At 42.9% G+C, this 13262-nt stretch overlaps 1 protein-coding gene across 2 annotated transcripts in view; it reads left to right on the forward strand.

Annotated features, from left to right (window-relative positions):
* Nucleotides 1-6930, forward strand: part of zgc:113516 (uncharacterized protein LOC541449 homolog) — a 51580-nt gene extending 44650 nt beyond the window's left edge. For both annotated transcript variants that reach the window (XM_042301275.1, XM_042301274.1), the window contains exon 8: nt 6199-6930. In XM_042301275.1, coding sequence (XP_042157209.1) covers nt 6199-6209 — 11 coding nt within the window. In that variant the 3' untranslated portion in view covers nt 6210-6930. The remainder of the gene's footprint in view (nt 1-6198) is intronic.
* The last annotated feature ends 6332 nt before the right edge of the window (nt 6931-13262 follow it).

Raw genomic sequence — 13262 nt, forward strand, 5'->3', positions numbered from 1 at the left:
CAACATTGTTTCCACATCATTTCAACCCCCCCAGATGTATATGACGACATTGAATCAATGTGGAAAACTGATTGGATTTGTTAAAAGTCATCAGCGTAAGGGCATTTCAGTTTTTTTTTCACTCAACTTTTTACCTAAATCCAATGGTGAATTATTTTGTTGATTTCGTGTTTCACATTATTTGACAACTCAACCAAATGTAAATCGAAACTAGATGTTGAACTGATGTCTTTCCCCAGTGGGTAGCTTCTAAATGCTGATACAAAGTCAAATCTACAAGGGTTTGCATAGCTTTACTATGAATAGCCGTTCCTCTCTTCAGATCCCTGCCGCCCAACACTCACACAACCGTTATGAGAAATAAGAAAAATAATGCATTAACTTTAATTGAATCACCTGGTAACACATTAGCCCCAGTAACAAATATTTGTATTTTCAGGGGGACAAAAATGTATTATAAACAGCATAGTCCTCTGAGCAGAAAATATTCCTCTCCTCCAATGCCCCATTGTACCCCACAGAAGCAGCAGTCGCCACTGTGCTGACGCTAATCACTATTGACACACGGCACCCACCCCTATGTGTGGCTTCGCTGTCGGCTCTGTGGATCAGTGACAGGGGCCCCGCCACTTTATATCGGAACTTTGGAGGAAATGCGATCCAGCAGGAGCAGATGGAACAGAGCCAGTATTGTTCCAGCCTCATTGGTCCTCCCTGTCTGTCTCTCACCCCTGGTTCGGCCATATGTGGCTGTTAGCCTGTCTGGCCCCACTAAGCTCCAGGCACAAGTTGCCCCAATGTGCGTCGCAAGAGTCAGATTACATCCCTATATCCAAAATCCAAGGTTAACCATAACAAGGTGGAAAACAACAGTGAGTTTGCACCAGTCACTTAAGGGGTTAAAGTCCCCCTCTAGAGACTCCAAAAGGGAGCCTATGTCCTAGATTTGGAGAAGGAGGGTCCTCACGATGGAGATTTGTTGGGGTGTTTCTCTCTATGCCCATTTACTTGTTGCGTTATCCCTCTGAGACGAGTCTCTGCTGACTACTCAACGAGTGACAGGCAACTGCTAGGCCTCACACTTAACCAAAGCCACATGTGCATGCGATATTAGGGAGACACAATGGGAATGCATGATCTCCACCCTCCCTGCCTCCCACTCTACCGTTGATATTGACTTTATTTATTTTTTGTTTCACTTGTATCTGCTAGGCAGCGGTTGAGTTTGTGGATGTATTGGCAAGGCAGTGGTTATTCCATGCTTCCAAAGCCAATTTGACGAAGACATTATTATGAGGAAATGAGTAAAAGAGGCCCACTGTTTGGAGTGTTTGAGTGAAGAAAATGGGGACCTGCACAAAAGCACATTGTGGAATGGTTTACCTGCTTTTCCCCTCTTTTCTAAATAGTAAACAGGAAAATGTTTTTATTTGAGATTTTATTGTAAGATGACATGGGTTCTTTTTTTTCCTACTTTCATTTTCATTTAGTACTGTTGGAGAAGTTAAATGTAGGTTTTCTTTACTGCGCTTCATGTGGTCAATGAGGTCACGTGTCGAACAGTATGCCTTCCTCATATAACCACAGACTTATTTCATCTTTAAGCAAAAGGGGAAAAATGCAAATTACAACAGCTTGCTCAATGAAATGAAATAAAATGAAATATTTGTAAACAATAACCGTTTTCTGATTAACCAAGTTACTATTAGAAGTCAGATGACGACTCTAAAGCAAGTTCCACATTTTTTCAGATAAGTAACTTTTTCTCAAATTGAACAATGGAAACAATTTACCATCCTTTCCATTATGTCGTTGCCAATTTCAGGCCCAAACTAACCATTTTAACAGAGTGAAAGATTCATACAAACAAATACAACAAAACAACATCAAAACGCACACAATGCCAAGGGGGTAAAGTGGCAGAACTGGAACAGAGATTCATGTAACACAACTGTTGTTTGTGTCTAAAGGAGTCTTCTCATCACTAAGACGCTGTTCAGTAACGTTCACACTATGCACTGAATAGGCATTGAGGAGTTAACGATAAAGTCCTTTATGTCTCCATTTTCCGTTCTTTTGAAACTTCACTCTGTTTCGAAGGCGAGCACAATAGCCAACGGCAACACACACAGACATTAGATGTGATATTAGATGTGTTGAAGTGTTGGACAACACGGTTCAAACAAACACCAAACCACTTTACTCTTGGTAAACTTTTGAAACATGTCTAGGCTTAAAAAGAAACTGTGCTTTGTTCAGATGTTGAAAAGTCAAAACAAACTTAATGTAATGAAAGGCAAGTACACAAAGCAATGCCATTTTGGGACAACTTCTGTGAAGATACAACATGCTATTGTATTTATTATGAATTAGCTACTGCCAAGGCAGCAGCAACTCTTCCTGGGGTTCAGCAAAATTAAGGCAGTTAAAAAAAGACATTTTCGGGGGAAATAAATGGTAAAACAGTTTGTCCAAAGTAAGAGGGAGAAATTGCCCTTGAACTAAAGAAAATGTGTAATATATTGATGAGAAGACCTTAGTTTTCCTAATCAGTATTGTTTGATTATTTGATTGCCAAGTCCCATTATCATCAGCTTATCTACAGGATATGAAATGTAGGATGACATTTGGTATAAATCCCAATCTTTGTAAACATGTTATTTTTATTTCATCATTGTCATTTGTCAAAATCAATTAAGCGCTCTCTCATGCCCCCCTCGAAAGGAAAGGCAGTGTAGAATGAGGCAGATTTAAAGTGCCCCCCTCGAAAGGAAAGGCAGTGTAGAATGAGGCAGATTTAAAGTGCCCCCCTCGAAAGGAAAGGCAGTGTAGAATGAGGCAGATTAAAGTGCCCCCCAAAGGAAAGGCAGTGTAGAATGAGGCAGATTTAAAGTGCCCCCCCCCCAAAGGAAAGGCAGTGTAGAATGAGGCAGATTTAAAGTGCCCCCCCGAAAGGAAAGGCAGTGTAGAATGAGGCAGATTTAAAGTGCCCCCTCGAAAGGAAAGGGAGTGTAGAATGAGGCAGATTTAAAGTGCCCCCCCCAAAGGAAAGGCAGTGTAGAATGAGGCAGATTTAAAGTGCCCCCCTCGAAAGGAAAGGCAGTGTAGAATGAGGCAGATTTAAAGTGCCCCCCTCGAAAGGAAAGGCAGTGTAGAATGAGGCAGATTTAAAGTGCCCCCCCCTCGAAAGGAAAGGCAGTGTAGAATGAGGCAGATTTAAAGTGCCCCCCCCCCAAAGGAAAGGCAGTGTAGAATGAGGCAGATTTAAAGTGCCCCCCTCGAAAGGAAAGGCAGTGTAGAATGAGGCAGATTTAAAGTGCCCCCTCGAAAGGAAAGGCAGTGTAGAATGAGGCAGATTTAAAGTGCCCCCCTCGAAAGGAAAGGCAGTGTAGAATGAGGCCCCCCGAAAGGAAAGGCAGTGTAGAATGAGGCCCCTCGAAAGGAAAGGCAGTGTAGAATGAGGCAGATTTAAAGTGCCCCCCTCGAAAGGAAAGGCAGTGTAGAATGAGGCAGATTTAAAGTGCCCCCTCGAAAGGAAAGGCAGTGTAGAATGAGGCAGATTTAAAGTGCCCCCTCGAAAGGAAAGGCAGTGTAGAATGAGGCAGATTTAAAGTGCCCCCCTCGAAAGGAAAGGCAGTGTAGAATGAGGCAGATTTAAAGTGCCCCCCCTCGAAAGGAAAGGCAGTGTAGAATGAGGCAGATTTAAAGTTCGAAAGGAAAGGCAGTGTAGAATGAGGCAGATTTAAAGTGCCCCCTCGAAAGGAAAGGCAGTGTAGAATGAGGCAGATTTAAAGTGCCCCCCCCCTCGAAAGGAAAGGCAGTGTAGAATGAGGCAGATTTAAAGTGCCCCCTCGAAAGGAAAGGCAGTGTAGAATGAGGCAGATTTAAAGTGCCCCCCTCGAAAGGAAAGGCAGTGTAGAATGAGGCAGATTTAAAGTGCCCCCTCGAAAGGAAAGGCAGTGTAGAATGAGGCAGATTTAAAGTGCCCCCTCGAAAGGAAAGGCAGTGTAGAATGAGGCAGATTTAAAGTGCCCCCTCGAAAGGAAAGGCAGTGTAGAATGAGGCAGATTTAAAGTGCCCCCCCCGAAAGGAAAGGCAGTGTAGAATGAGGCAGATTTAAAGTGCCCCCTCGAAAGGAAAGGCAGTGTAGAATGAGGCAGATTTAAAGTGCCCCCTCGAAAGGAAAGGCAGTGTAGAATGAGGCAGATTTAAAGTGCCCCCTCGAAAGGAAAGGCAGTGTAGAATGAGGCAGATTTAAAGTGCCCCCTCGAAAGGAAAGGCAGTGTAGAATGAGGCAGATTTAAAGTGCCCCCTCGAAAGGAAAGGCAGTGTAGAATGAGGCAGATTTAAAGTGCCCCCCTCGAAAGGAAAGGCAGTGTAGAATGAGGCAGATTTAAAGTGCCCCCTCGAAAGGAAAGGCAGTGTAGAATGAGGCAGATTTAAAGTGCCCCCCTCGAAAGGAAAGGCAGTGTAGAATGAGGCAGATTTAAAGTGCCCCCCTCGAAAGGAAAGGCAGTGTAGAATGAGGCAGATTTAAAGTGCCCCCCCGAAAGGAAAGGCAGTGTAGAATGAGGCAGATTTAAAGTGAAAGGAAAGGCAGTGTAGAATGAGGCAGATTTAAAGTGCCCCCCTCGAAAGGAAAGGCAGTGTAGAATGAGGCAGATTTAAAGTGCCCCCCTCGAAAGGAAAGGCAGTGTAGAATGAGGCAGATTTAAAGTGCCCCCTCGAAAGGAAAGGCAGTGTAGAATGAGGCAGATTTAAAGTGCCCCCTCGAAAGGAAAGGCAGTGTAGAATGAGGCAGATTTAAAGTGCCCCCCTCGAAAGGAAAGGCAGTGTAGAATGAGGCAGATTTAAAGTGCCCCCTCGAAAGGAAAGGCAGTGTAGAATGAGGCAGATTTAAAGTGCCCCCCCCCCGAAAGGAAAGGCAGTGTAGAATGAGGCAGATTTAAAGTGCTTTCATTGAATTGCTTCCTTTCGATGACTGAAACAAGCCACTTTCATCTGGCGTCACTGAAAGAACTGTGATAACGGTTATCAAATGAATCATGTTTTTTCCTCCCCTGGAAGCAAGCATTATGGCAACACACCACATTTGTGTTGATGAATAAGTCTCTACGCTGGAGTCTGAAGCACAGTTCACGAGTGTAGAAAAGCGCGCTGAAAAGGCAATCCGGGCCAGCCAAACAAGACTGGGTCTGATCCCGGATCATCTCCTATACAGTTCCAAATGCGTTTGACAGAATGGATAAACTGTAGTTCGCAGAGCAATGCAACACTTTTTTTTTTAATTATTGTATTTATCATCTTTTTAGCCATTAGCATGTGAATCCATGATTTAAATATTAATTAGCAGAGCAGGTGAAAACATTTTCTTTGAATAAACACCAGATGTTTAATTTCTTGGTGTTTTACGGCATATAAATTATACGATTATTTAACTGTGTTAAACTGTTGACGGTAAACAAAGGAATGTGTCTTTCCACCAATGTCTTTCCACCAATGTCTTCCCACCAATGTCTTCCCACCAATGTCTTTCCACCAATGTCTTTCCACCAATGTCTTCCCACCAATGTCTTTCCACCAATGTCTTTCCACCAATGTCTTTCCACCAATGTCTTTCCACCAATGTCTTCCCACCAATGTCTTTCCACCAATGTCTTTCCACCAATGTCTTTCCACCAATGTCTTCCCACCAATGTCTTCCCACCAATGTCTTTCCACCAATGTCTTTCCACCAATGTCTTCCCACCAATGTCTTTCCACCAATGTCTTTCCACCAATGTCTTTCCACCAATGTTTCCACCAATGTCTTCCCACCAATGTCTTTCCACCAATGTCTTTCCACCAATGTCTTTCCACCAATGTCTTTCCACCAATGTCTTTCCACCAATGTCTTTCCACCAATGTCTTCCCACCAATGTCTTTCCATCTGTGTTCATGACGGGAGTTCGATTTATGCCAGGATTTAATCCAAGGTGCTTTATAACGCAGAGCACTACAACATACGTTTTACAGTCATTTTACACATGAGCCGACATGCACTTACCGTGAATAAGATATCCGTGAAATGCCTTTAAGCGGCGAATTGACGGCTGTCTCGTGCGATGCGTTATAAATGCACCTCGGATTGAATCCCAGCCTTATTATCGTACGCAGGGAACACCTCATGGTCGTTCATCTCTTATCCTCTATCTGCAGGTACGCCATAACCCGATTCGACTACTACTTTGAGAAGAAGGAAGAATACTTTGGATTGACTCTCAGTTAGAGAACCGAGCCCGAAGAAATTTAAACTGTTCAGGTCTGCTGCATCTTTATTTGAATTTAAGAGAGTATTTTTATCGACACATAATGCTGAAAGATTGCAATAGAATGCGGGCAATATAACCACGTGTGTTTCCAGAAAATGTACACTTGATTGTTACAGTTTCCGAAAAAAGAATGGTGTAATTTCAACTGATTCTCCAAATATTTGTTTTGTCACAGTGAGGTTGGAGATAACCTCACTTGGCAAATTGACATGGCTTCCAGGCCAGAAAGATGTTAATTTACATTTAGCCAAGTTACTCAAAGCAACAAGAACTAATACTAAAATCATGAGGGTTATTTCCAGGCTCATTCAACATTAAGCTCAGTTGAGATGTTTTTTTTAAATGTCCCCTGGCATGGATTTTCAGTGTTGTATTATTTCAAGATGGTATTACCATCATGCTCTGTTTCAATTGTTTTGTTATAAGACTGCTCTCTTCTGTTTCCCAAAAGATGAATATTAGATAAATAAATTGTTCATACAATGTACATCGAACAGTACATTGTACAGTATATACTGCAGCATGCATAGGCAAGTGTTTTTGCTGAACTCCACTTCAGTACAAATCATAACAATTGCATAAAAAGCATTTTAGAAATAAAGTGTTGCCTATCCATTTATCTATCCCTCTTGATAGCTGGAGGGAGTGTCATCTATGGATTCATCTCTGTTAAAGATCTACTATGGACATCTAGTTGCTAACGGTGTACATCAGATTTTGGCTACCATGGCTGCGTTCACACGGGCAGCCTGATTCTGACCTTCTTTTTTTTTTACTAATTGGTCTTTTGACCAGTCAGATCAGCTCTGAAAAGAAATCTGATGTTCATTGTTCAAAAGGACAATGAGTGAAAAAAGTATCTGAATTTGGCTGCCTGTGTAAACACAGCCATAATATGCTTATTATATGCAATATGGACAAAAACATTTGTGCTTTTGCTCATGGGTGTGGAGAGGTAATTTCTGGGCAATATCTCTGTCCATTTGGAGGACCCCTTTTGCCTCAAGAGCACCGCCAGAGGCAAAAGTTTTTCGTTTTTTTATGTTTAAGAGTCGTGTGACAGAAAAGTGCATTTCTTCTCTGTTGCTGTAAATGAGAAAGTGCCTTAATCAATTTAAAATAACAATATCAAATGAAACACACACATTTACTAACTGTAGTCAGCAATGTGCTACTACAGTACATCCTACCCCCAGAGCCCTACACCTAAACATCAGATTGAAGCCAAGAAGAGATCCCAAAGATCCCAAAAAGAAGTGGGATGTCTTACAATAAAAAAACAACAAGAGGGGCACTGAGCCAAATCGTTTTGGACCGAGAAAGGCCTCTTTAACTGATGATCACATTCTCCAAGTCGGACAATGCTAATGTGAGGCGTGCTAAGGGCTGGTTAACGAAATCAAGAGGTGACCGCAGCGCTGACGGTCACCTCAACAGAACAGTTGTCTAATTCAAACCAGGCCATCTCGTCCCCTTCAAGACATGGTAGGACCAAGCGCTTATACTGGAAGGGGAGGCCTCGGAAAAAACACAGTAGTCTCAACAGCACTTTGTAGGGTAGCACCATGGTGTAGCTGGAGGACAGCTAGGTTTCGACCTCATCTGAGTACATTGATTTCAATTCAAAATCTAGGAGGCTCGTGGTTCTTACCCCCTTCCATAGACTTACACAGTAATTATGACAACTTCCGGAGGACGTCCTCCAACCTATCAGAGCTCTTGCAGCATGAACTGACATATTGTCCACCAAATCAAAGGATCAGAGATTGAATCTAGTACTGAAAGCATAAGCTACATTTAGCTAGCACTGCAGTGCATAACATGTGGTTAGTAGTTGACTCAAAGAGAGAGAAAGACAATACTTCAACAGTTTTGAACAAATTAATTTCTTCCAAAATTAAGGAGAAGCAAGAGAGAGAGAGCTAGCTATATTCTTGACTTTCACTTTCACTTACTTAGCTAGTGTCGAATGCAGTTAGCTAGTTTAGCCTACTCAAACACCCAGCTCAAAGAGAGGGATGTTATGTTAGCTAGCTGACTATAGCTATCCAACACTGGAACTCTTCCAAGTCAAGGTAAGCCTTTGGTGTAACTGCTTGCTGCTGATTGTACACTGTACTGCATGATTGTAGCAGGTTTACTAACACGTTAGTTCTAATAGCTATGTTGATTATGAAGTGACATTGATGTGGGCTGTGTTTAGAGGTTAGTGGTCATGATATGAAGGTTTGGCTTGGAAAGGTTTTTTCGTCTGGTCATAGACAGCTGATGTGTCATGCACTGAAGTCCACATGCAAAGGGAAAAGGTGAGAGGAGAAGAACACGTAGATAGATTTGAGAAGGAATGATTTATACAACAAGCTGTTTGTATGTGGCTGCTATGAAAGTGAACTGTGTTTGCGTGTGCTCAGGGGTGTATTCATTACACCGATTCTGTTGAAAAACATTACATTACATTACATTACCTGAAACATACCTGAATTTATCCAATAGAAACTCTCGTTAACAACTGTTGGGCAAATGATTACACCCTAGATCAACTAGATGCAGGCAAGAGTGTGTAAGGTGGTACAGAATGTGTTGCTGTCACTTTGATTACTCAAAATTCTACCAACACCACGGACATCCAGTAGAGTAAGTTCGTGTGTGTGTGTGTGTGTGTGTGTGTGTGTGTGTGTGTGTGTGTGTGTGTGTGTGTGTGTGTGTGTGTGTGTGTGTGTGTGTGTGTGTGTGTGTGTGTGTGTGTGTGTGTGTGTGTGTGTGTGTGTGTGTGTGTGTGTGTGTGTGTGTGAGGGGGGGGTCTACTAAGCTAACATATGGAATTGTTTTGAGATGGTCATACAATGGATAATTTTGCTATTTGATTTTGAGATGTAGGTATAAAAATAAAAATGGATTATACATTGATTTTGGTCCGACTGCTATGAGCCCATAGAAACGCATTGAATAACAAAACATTGAATAGCAAAACAGATAGTCAAAAAATATATCAACAGGAAGTTTGTTTTGAAGTGTCTGTCCTAAACTGGGAGGTATAAGAAAAAACATATTTAACCTATTTTTTTGGCCACTAAACTACTTCCATAGACACAGAGTAAACCTATCAAGACTCAGGATATGACCCAGATGCAGACACAGGAGGCGGATAGTTTGATTCTCAGAATATTTATTATAACAAAGGGGCAGGCAAAGGGCAGGTCGAGGGCAGGCAGAGGTTCGTATTCCAAGGCAGAGTCAATCAGGGACAGAACGGCAGGCAGGCTCAGGGTCAGGACAGACAGAAAGGTCAAAACCGGGAGGACTAGAACACAAAACTTGAGAACAGGAGAAAAACGCTGGTAAGACCTGACATGACAAGATGAACTGGCAACAGACAAACAGAAAATGCAGGTATAAATACACAGGGGATAATGGGGAAAAACAGGAGACACCTAGTGGGGGTTGGAGACAAGCACAAGGCAGGTGAAAGAGATCAGGGTGTGACAATAGCAAACATTAGGAACACCTTCCTAATATTGAGTTGCACCCCTTTTTGCCCTCAGAACAGCCTCAATTCGTCGGGACATGGACTCTACAAGGTGTCTCAAGCTTTCACACAGAGATGCTGGCCCATGTTGACACCCAATGCTTCCAACAGTTATGTCAAGTTGGTTGGATGTCCTTTGGGTGGTGGACCCTTCTTGATATACACTGGAAATTATTGAGCGAGAAAAAACCCAGCACCATTGCACTTGTTGACACAAACCGGTGCACCTGGCACCTGCTACCATACCCCGTTCAAAGGTACTTAAAGCTTTTGTCTTGCCCATTCACCCGCTGAATGACACAAATACACAATCCATGTCATGTTCTAGACCTCAGCTGAATCTGGTAATGAATGGTGTGACTGTTGAAGAAGTTGAGGAGACTAAATTACATGGTGTTACCTTCGATTGTTTATTTTTACTATTTTCTACATCGAATAATAGTGAAGACGTCAAAATATACCACATCCGTCACCGGCTTCATCGGCAAGTTCATCAAGGATGTCATCCCCACAGTGACCGTCCGTACATATCCCAACCAAAAGTCATGGATTACAGGCAACATTCGTACTGAGCTAAAGGCTAGAACTGCTGGTTTCAAGGAGGGACATTAATCAGGGCGCTTATAAGAAATACTGCTATGCCCTCAAACGAATCATCAAACAGGCAAAGTGTCAATACGGGACTAAGATTGAATCCTACTACACCGATTCTCACCGATTCTGACGCTCGTCGGATGTGGCAGGGCTCGCAAACTATTACGGATTGTAAAGGGAAATCTAGCCGTGAGCTGCCCAGTGACGCGAGTCTACCAGATGAGCTAAATACCTTCTATGCTCTCTTCAAGGCAAGCAACACAGAAGCATGCATGATAGCACTAGCTGTTCAAGGCAACTGTGTGATCACGCTCTCCATAGCCGATATGAGTAAGACCTTTAAACAGGTCAACATTCACAAGGCCGCGGGGCCAGACAGATTACCAGGACCTGTACTCAGAGCATGCGCGGAACAACTGGCAAGTGTCTTCCCTGACATTTTCAACCTCTCCCTGACCGAGGCTGTACCAACATGTTTCAAGTAATCCACCATAGTCCCTGTGCCCAAGAACACCAAGCTAAATGATTACTCACAAAAGACTTATTTCTCTCAAATTTTGTGCACAAATTTGTTTACATCGCTGTTAATGAACATTTCTCCTTTGCCAAGATAATCCATCCACCTGACAGGTGTGGCATATCAAGAAGCTGATTAAACAGCATGATCATTACACAGGTGCACCTTGTGCTGGGGACAATAAGAGGCCACTCTAAAATGTGCAGTTTTGTCACACAACACAATGCCACAGATGTCTAAAGTTTTGAGGGGGCGTGCAATTGGCATGCTTTCTATACTGCAGGAATGTCCACCAGAGCTGTTGCCAAAGAAATCATTTCTATACCATAGCCGTCTCCAACGTCGTTTTATAGAATTTGGCAGTATGTCCAACCAGCCTCACAACCGCAGATAACATGTAACCACGCCAGCCCAGGACCTCCACATCTGACTTCTTCACCTGTGGGATCGTTTGAGACCAGCCATCCGGACAGCTGATGAAACAGAGGAGTATTTCTGTCTGTAATCAAGCCCTTTTGTGGGGAAAAACTCATTCTGATTGGCTGGACCCCCAGTGGGTGGGCCTGGCTCCCCAATGGGTGGGCCTATCCCATGGCTCACCCATGGCGGCGCTCCTGCTCGGTCATTCGAAATCCATAGATTAGGGCCTAATGAATTGATTTCAACTGACTTATTTCCTTATATGAACTGTTACTCAGTAAAATCGTTGAAATTGCTGTTCTTAAAAATTGTTTGTTCTTATACCCTGATGAAGACAGCTTGGCTGTTGAAATGTTGGTTATAAAATGATTGTATCTGAGCTAGAGTATGCGGCTCTCCATTTTCTTTTTCAAGGATGAACTCTACTACCTGTATTTATGCGTGGCACGGGCACTGTTCCATTCCCTACACTTAAATTGCCCTTGCCTAACAATTGTGTCTGAAGCCAAGCTTGCAACTCGGCTATACTCATCTAAAGGTGATAGTTCTCCTGTGTATTATGAGTACAGCGACTGCAGTGAAAAGGCATAAAGTTGCTTTGCTTTTTTCGGGTTGGAGGATCAAATCCATGTCCAGATAAGCGGAAGTGTGACGGAATGTAACAGCCTTCAATAGCCGCCTGTCCTTTTTAATAGCCGGGCATCAGCAAACATTTCAGCAAATAAACGCCTCAACGCCTTACCATGGACACATCTTTGAGATTCCCACGGTCGTGTGCAATAAAAGTATTCCTATTTGTTATTGCCTCATCGTTGGTAGCCAGGGCGCCACCAAAAAGAAAACACAACATTAAATTCAAGCAGTGAACAAATTCAGAGAGCAGAATTTGGTCGAGGCAACAGCCAGGTATTTTGGATCCAAACGAGTGAGAGAATGGCGAAGTCAAAGAAATCGAACTTCAACGTTTGTCTGAGGGGGATCAGAAGAGGGCGAGACTGCAAGGTGGGGGGGGGGAGAGAAAGGTAAGTTGAATGCACGCACTGGAGCAATCAGAAAACACAAAACAAAAACAACATTAAGATACTGAAAACAGTTACTGAAAACATTTTCTATTTCGGCATCTTTACAGGTCGACTCAAGGGCTTAATGGGCAGGTTTGGCTTTGACCTTATCAAGCTGAAGACAATACACTCATTTATCACTAAAAAAAAAGGTGTCATGAGTGACTGCACCACAAACATCTTTCCAGGGTGTTGATGCAACTTCTTCCCAATCCAGTTCCACCTCAAAAAGCACAAGAAAAAGGATTTCCGACACCCATCATCTCAGATTGCTCTGAAATGGTTTTTGTAATTTGTAGCAGATACGATTAGCATTCCTGAAACATTTTGTTGAAATATAATTTGATCTCTGAGAAATTAAGGTAATGGATCGCACCCAAATTGGCAATTTTAATTTATAGGATTCAGCATCTACTTTGGACCAAACTTCTTCCTACCAATGACTAAGACATGAGCACCCCCCACACCCATGCCAATTCCACCCCAATCAATCAATCACACTTATTTATGAAGCCCTTTTTACATCAGCAGATTAGCCAAAAACCCAAAACAGAAAGCACTTCAGATGTAGAAGCACAGTGGCTAGGGAAAACTCCCTAGAAAAGGCAGGAACCTAGGATATAATCCCCCCCACTTTGCCAAAGCACAGCCCCAACACCACTAAAGGGAAATCAACAGACCACCAACTTAGGCTGAGTATAGCCCACGAAGATCTCCTCCACCGCACAAGCCAGAGTGGGAGCAAAACCAGACAGGAAGATCAAGTTAGTGGCTCAACCCACTCAAGTCGACCATAGCGGGAAAAACCCTGGCACGACGTGAGGGCTCTGAGT

Source organism: Oncorhynchus tshawytscha, linkage group LG19 (genome assembly GCF_018296145.1).
Source record: "Oncorhynchus tshawytscha isolate Ot180627B linkage group LG19, Otsh_v2.0, whole genome shotgun sequence".
In the NCBI taxonomy this organism is placed as follows: domain Eukaryota; kingdom Metazoa; phylum Chordata; class Actinopteri; order Salmoniformes; family Salmonidae; genus Oncorhynchus; species Oncorhynchus tshawytscha.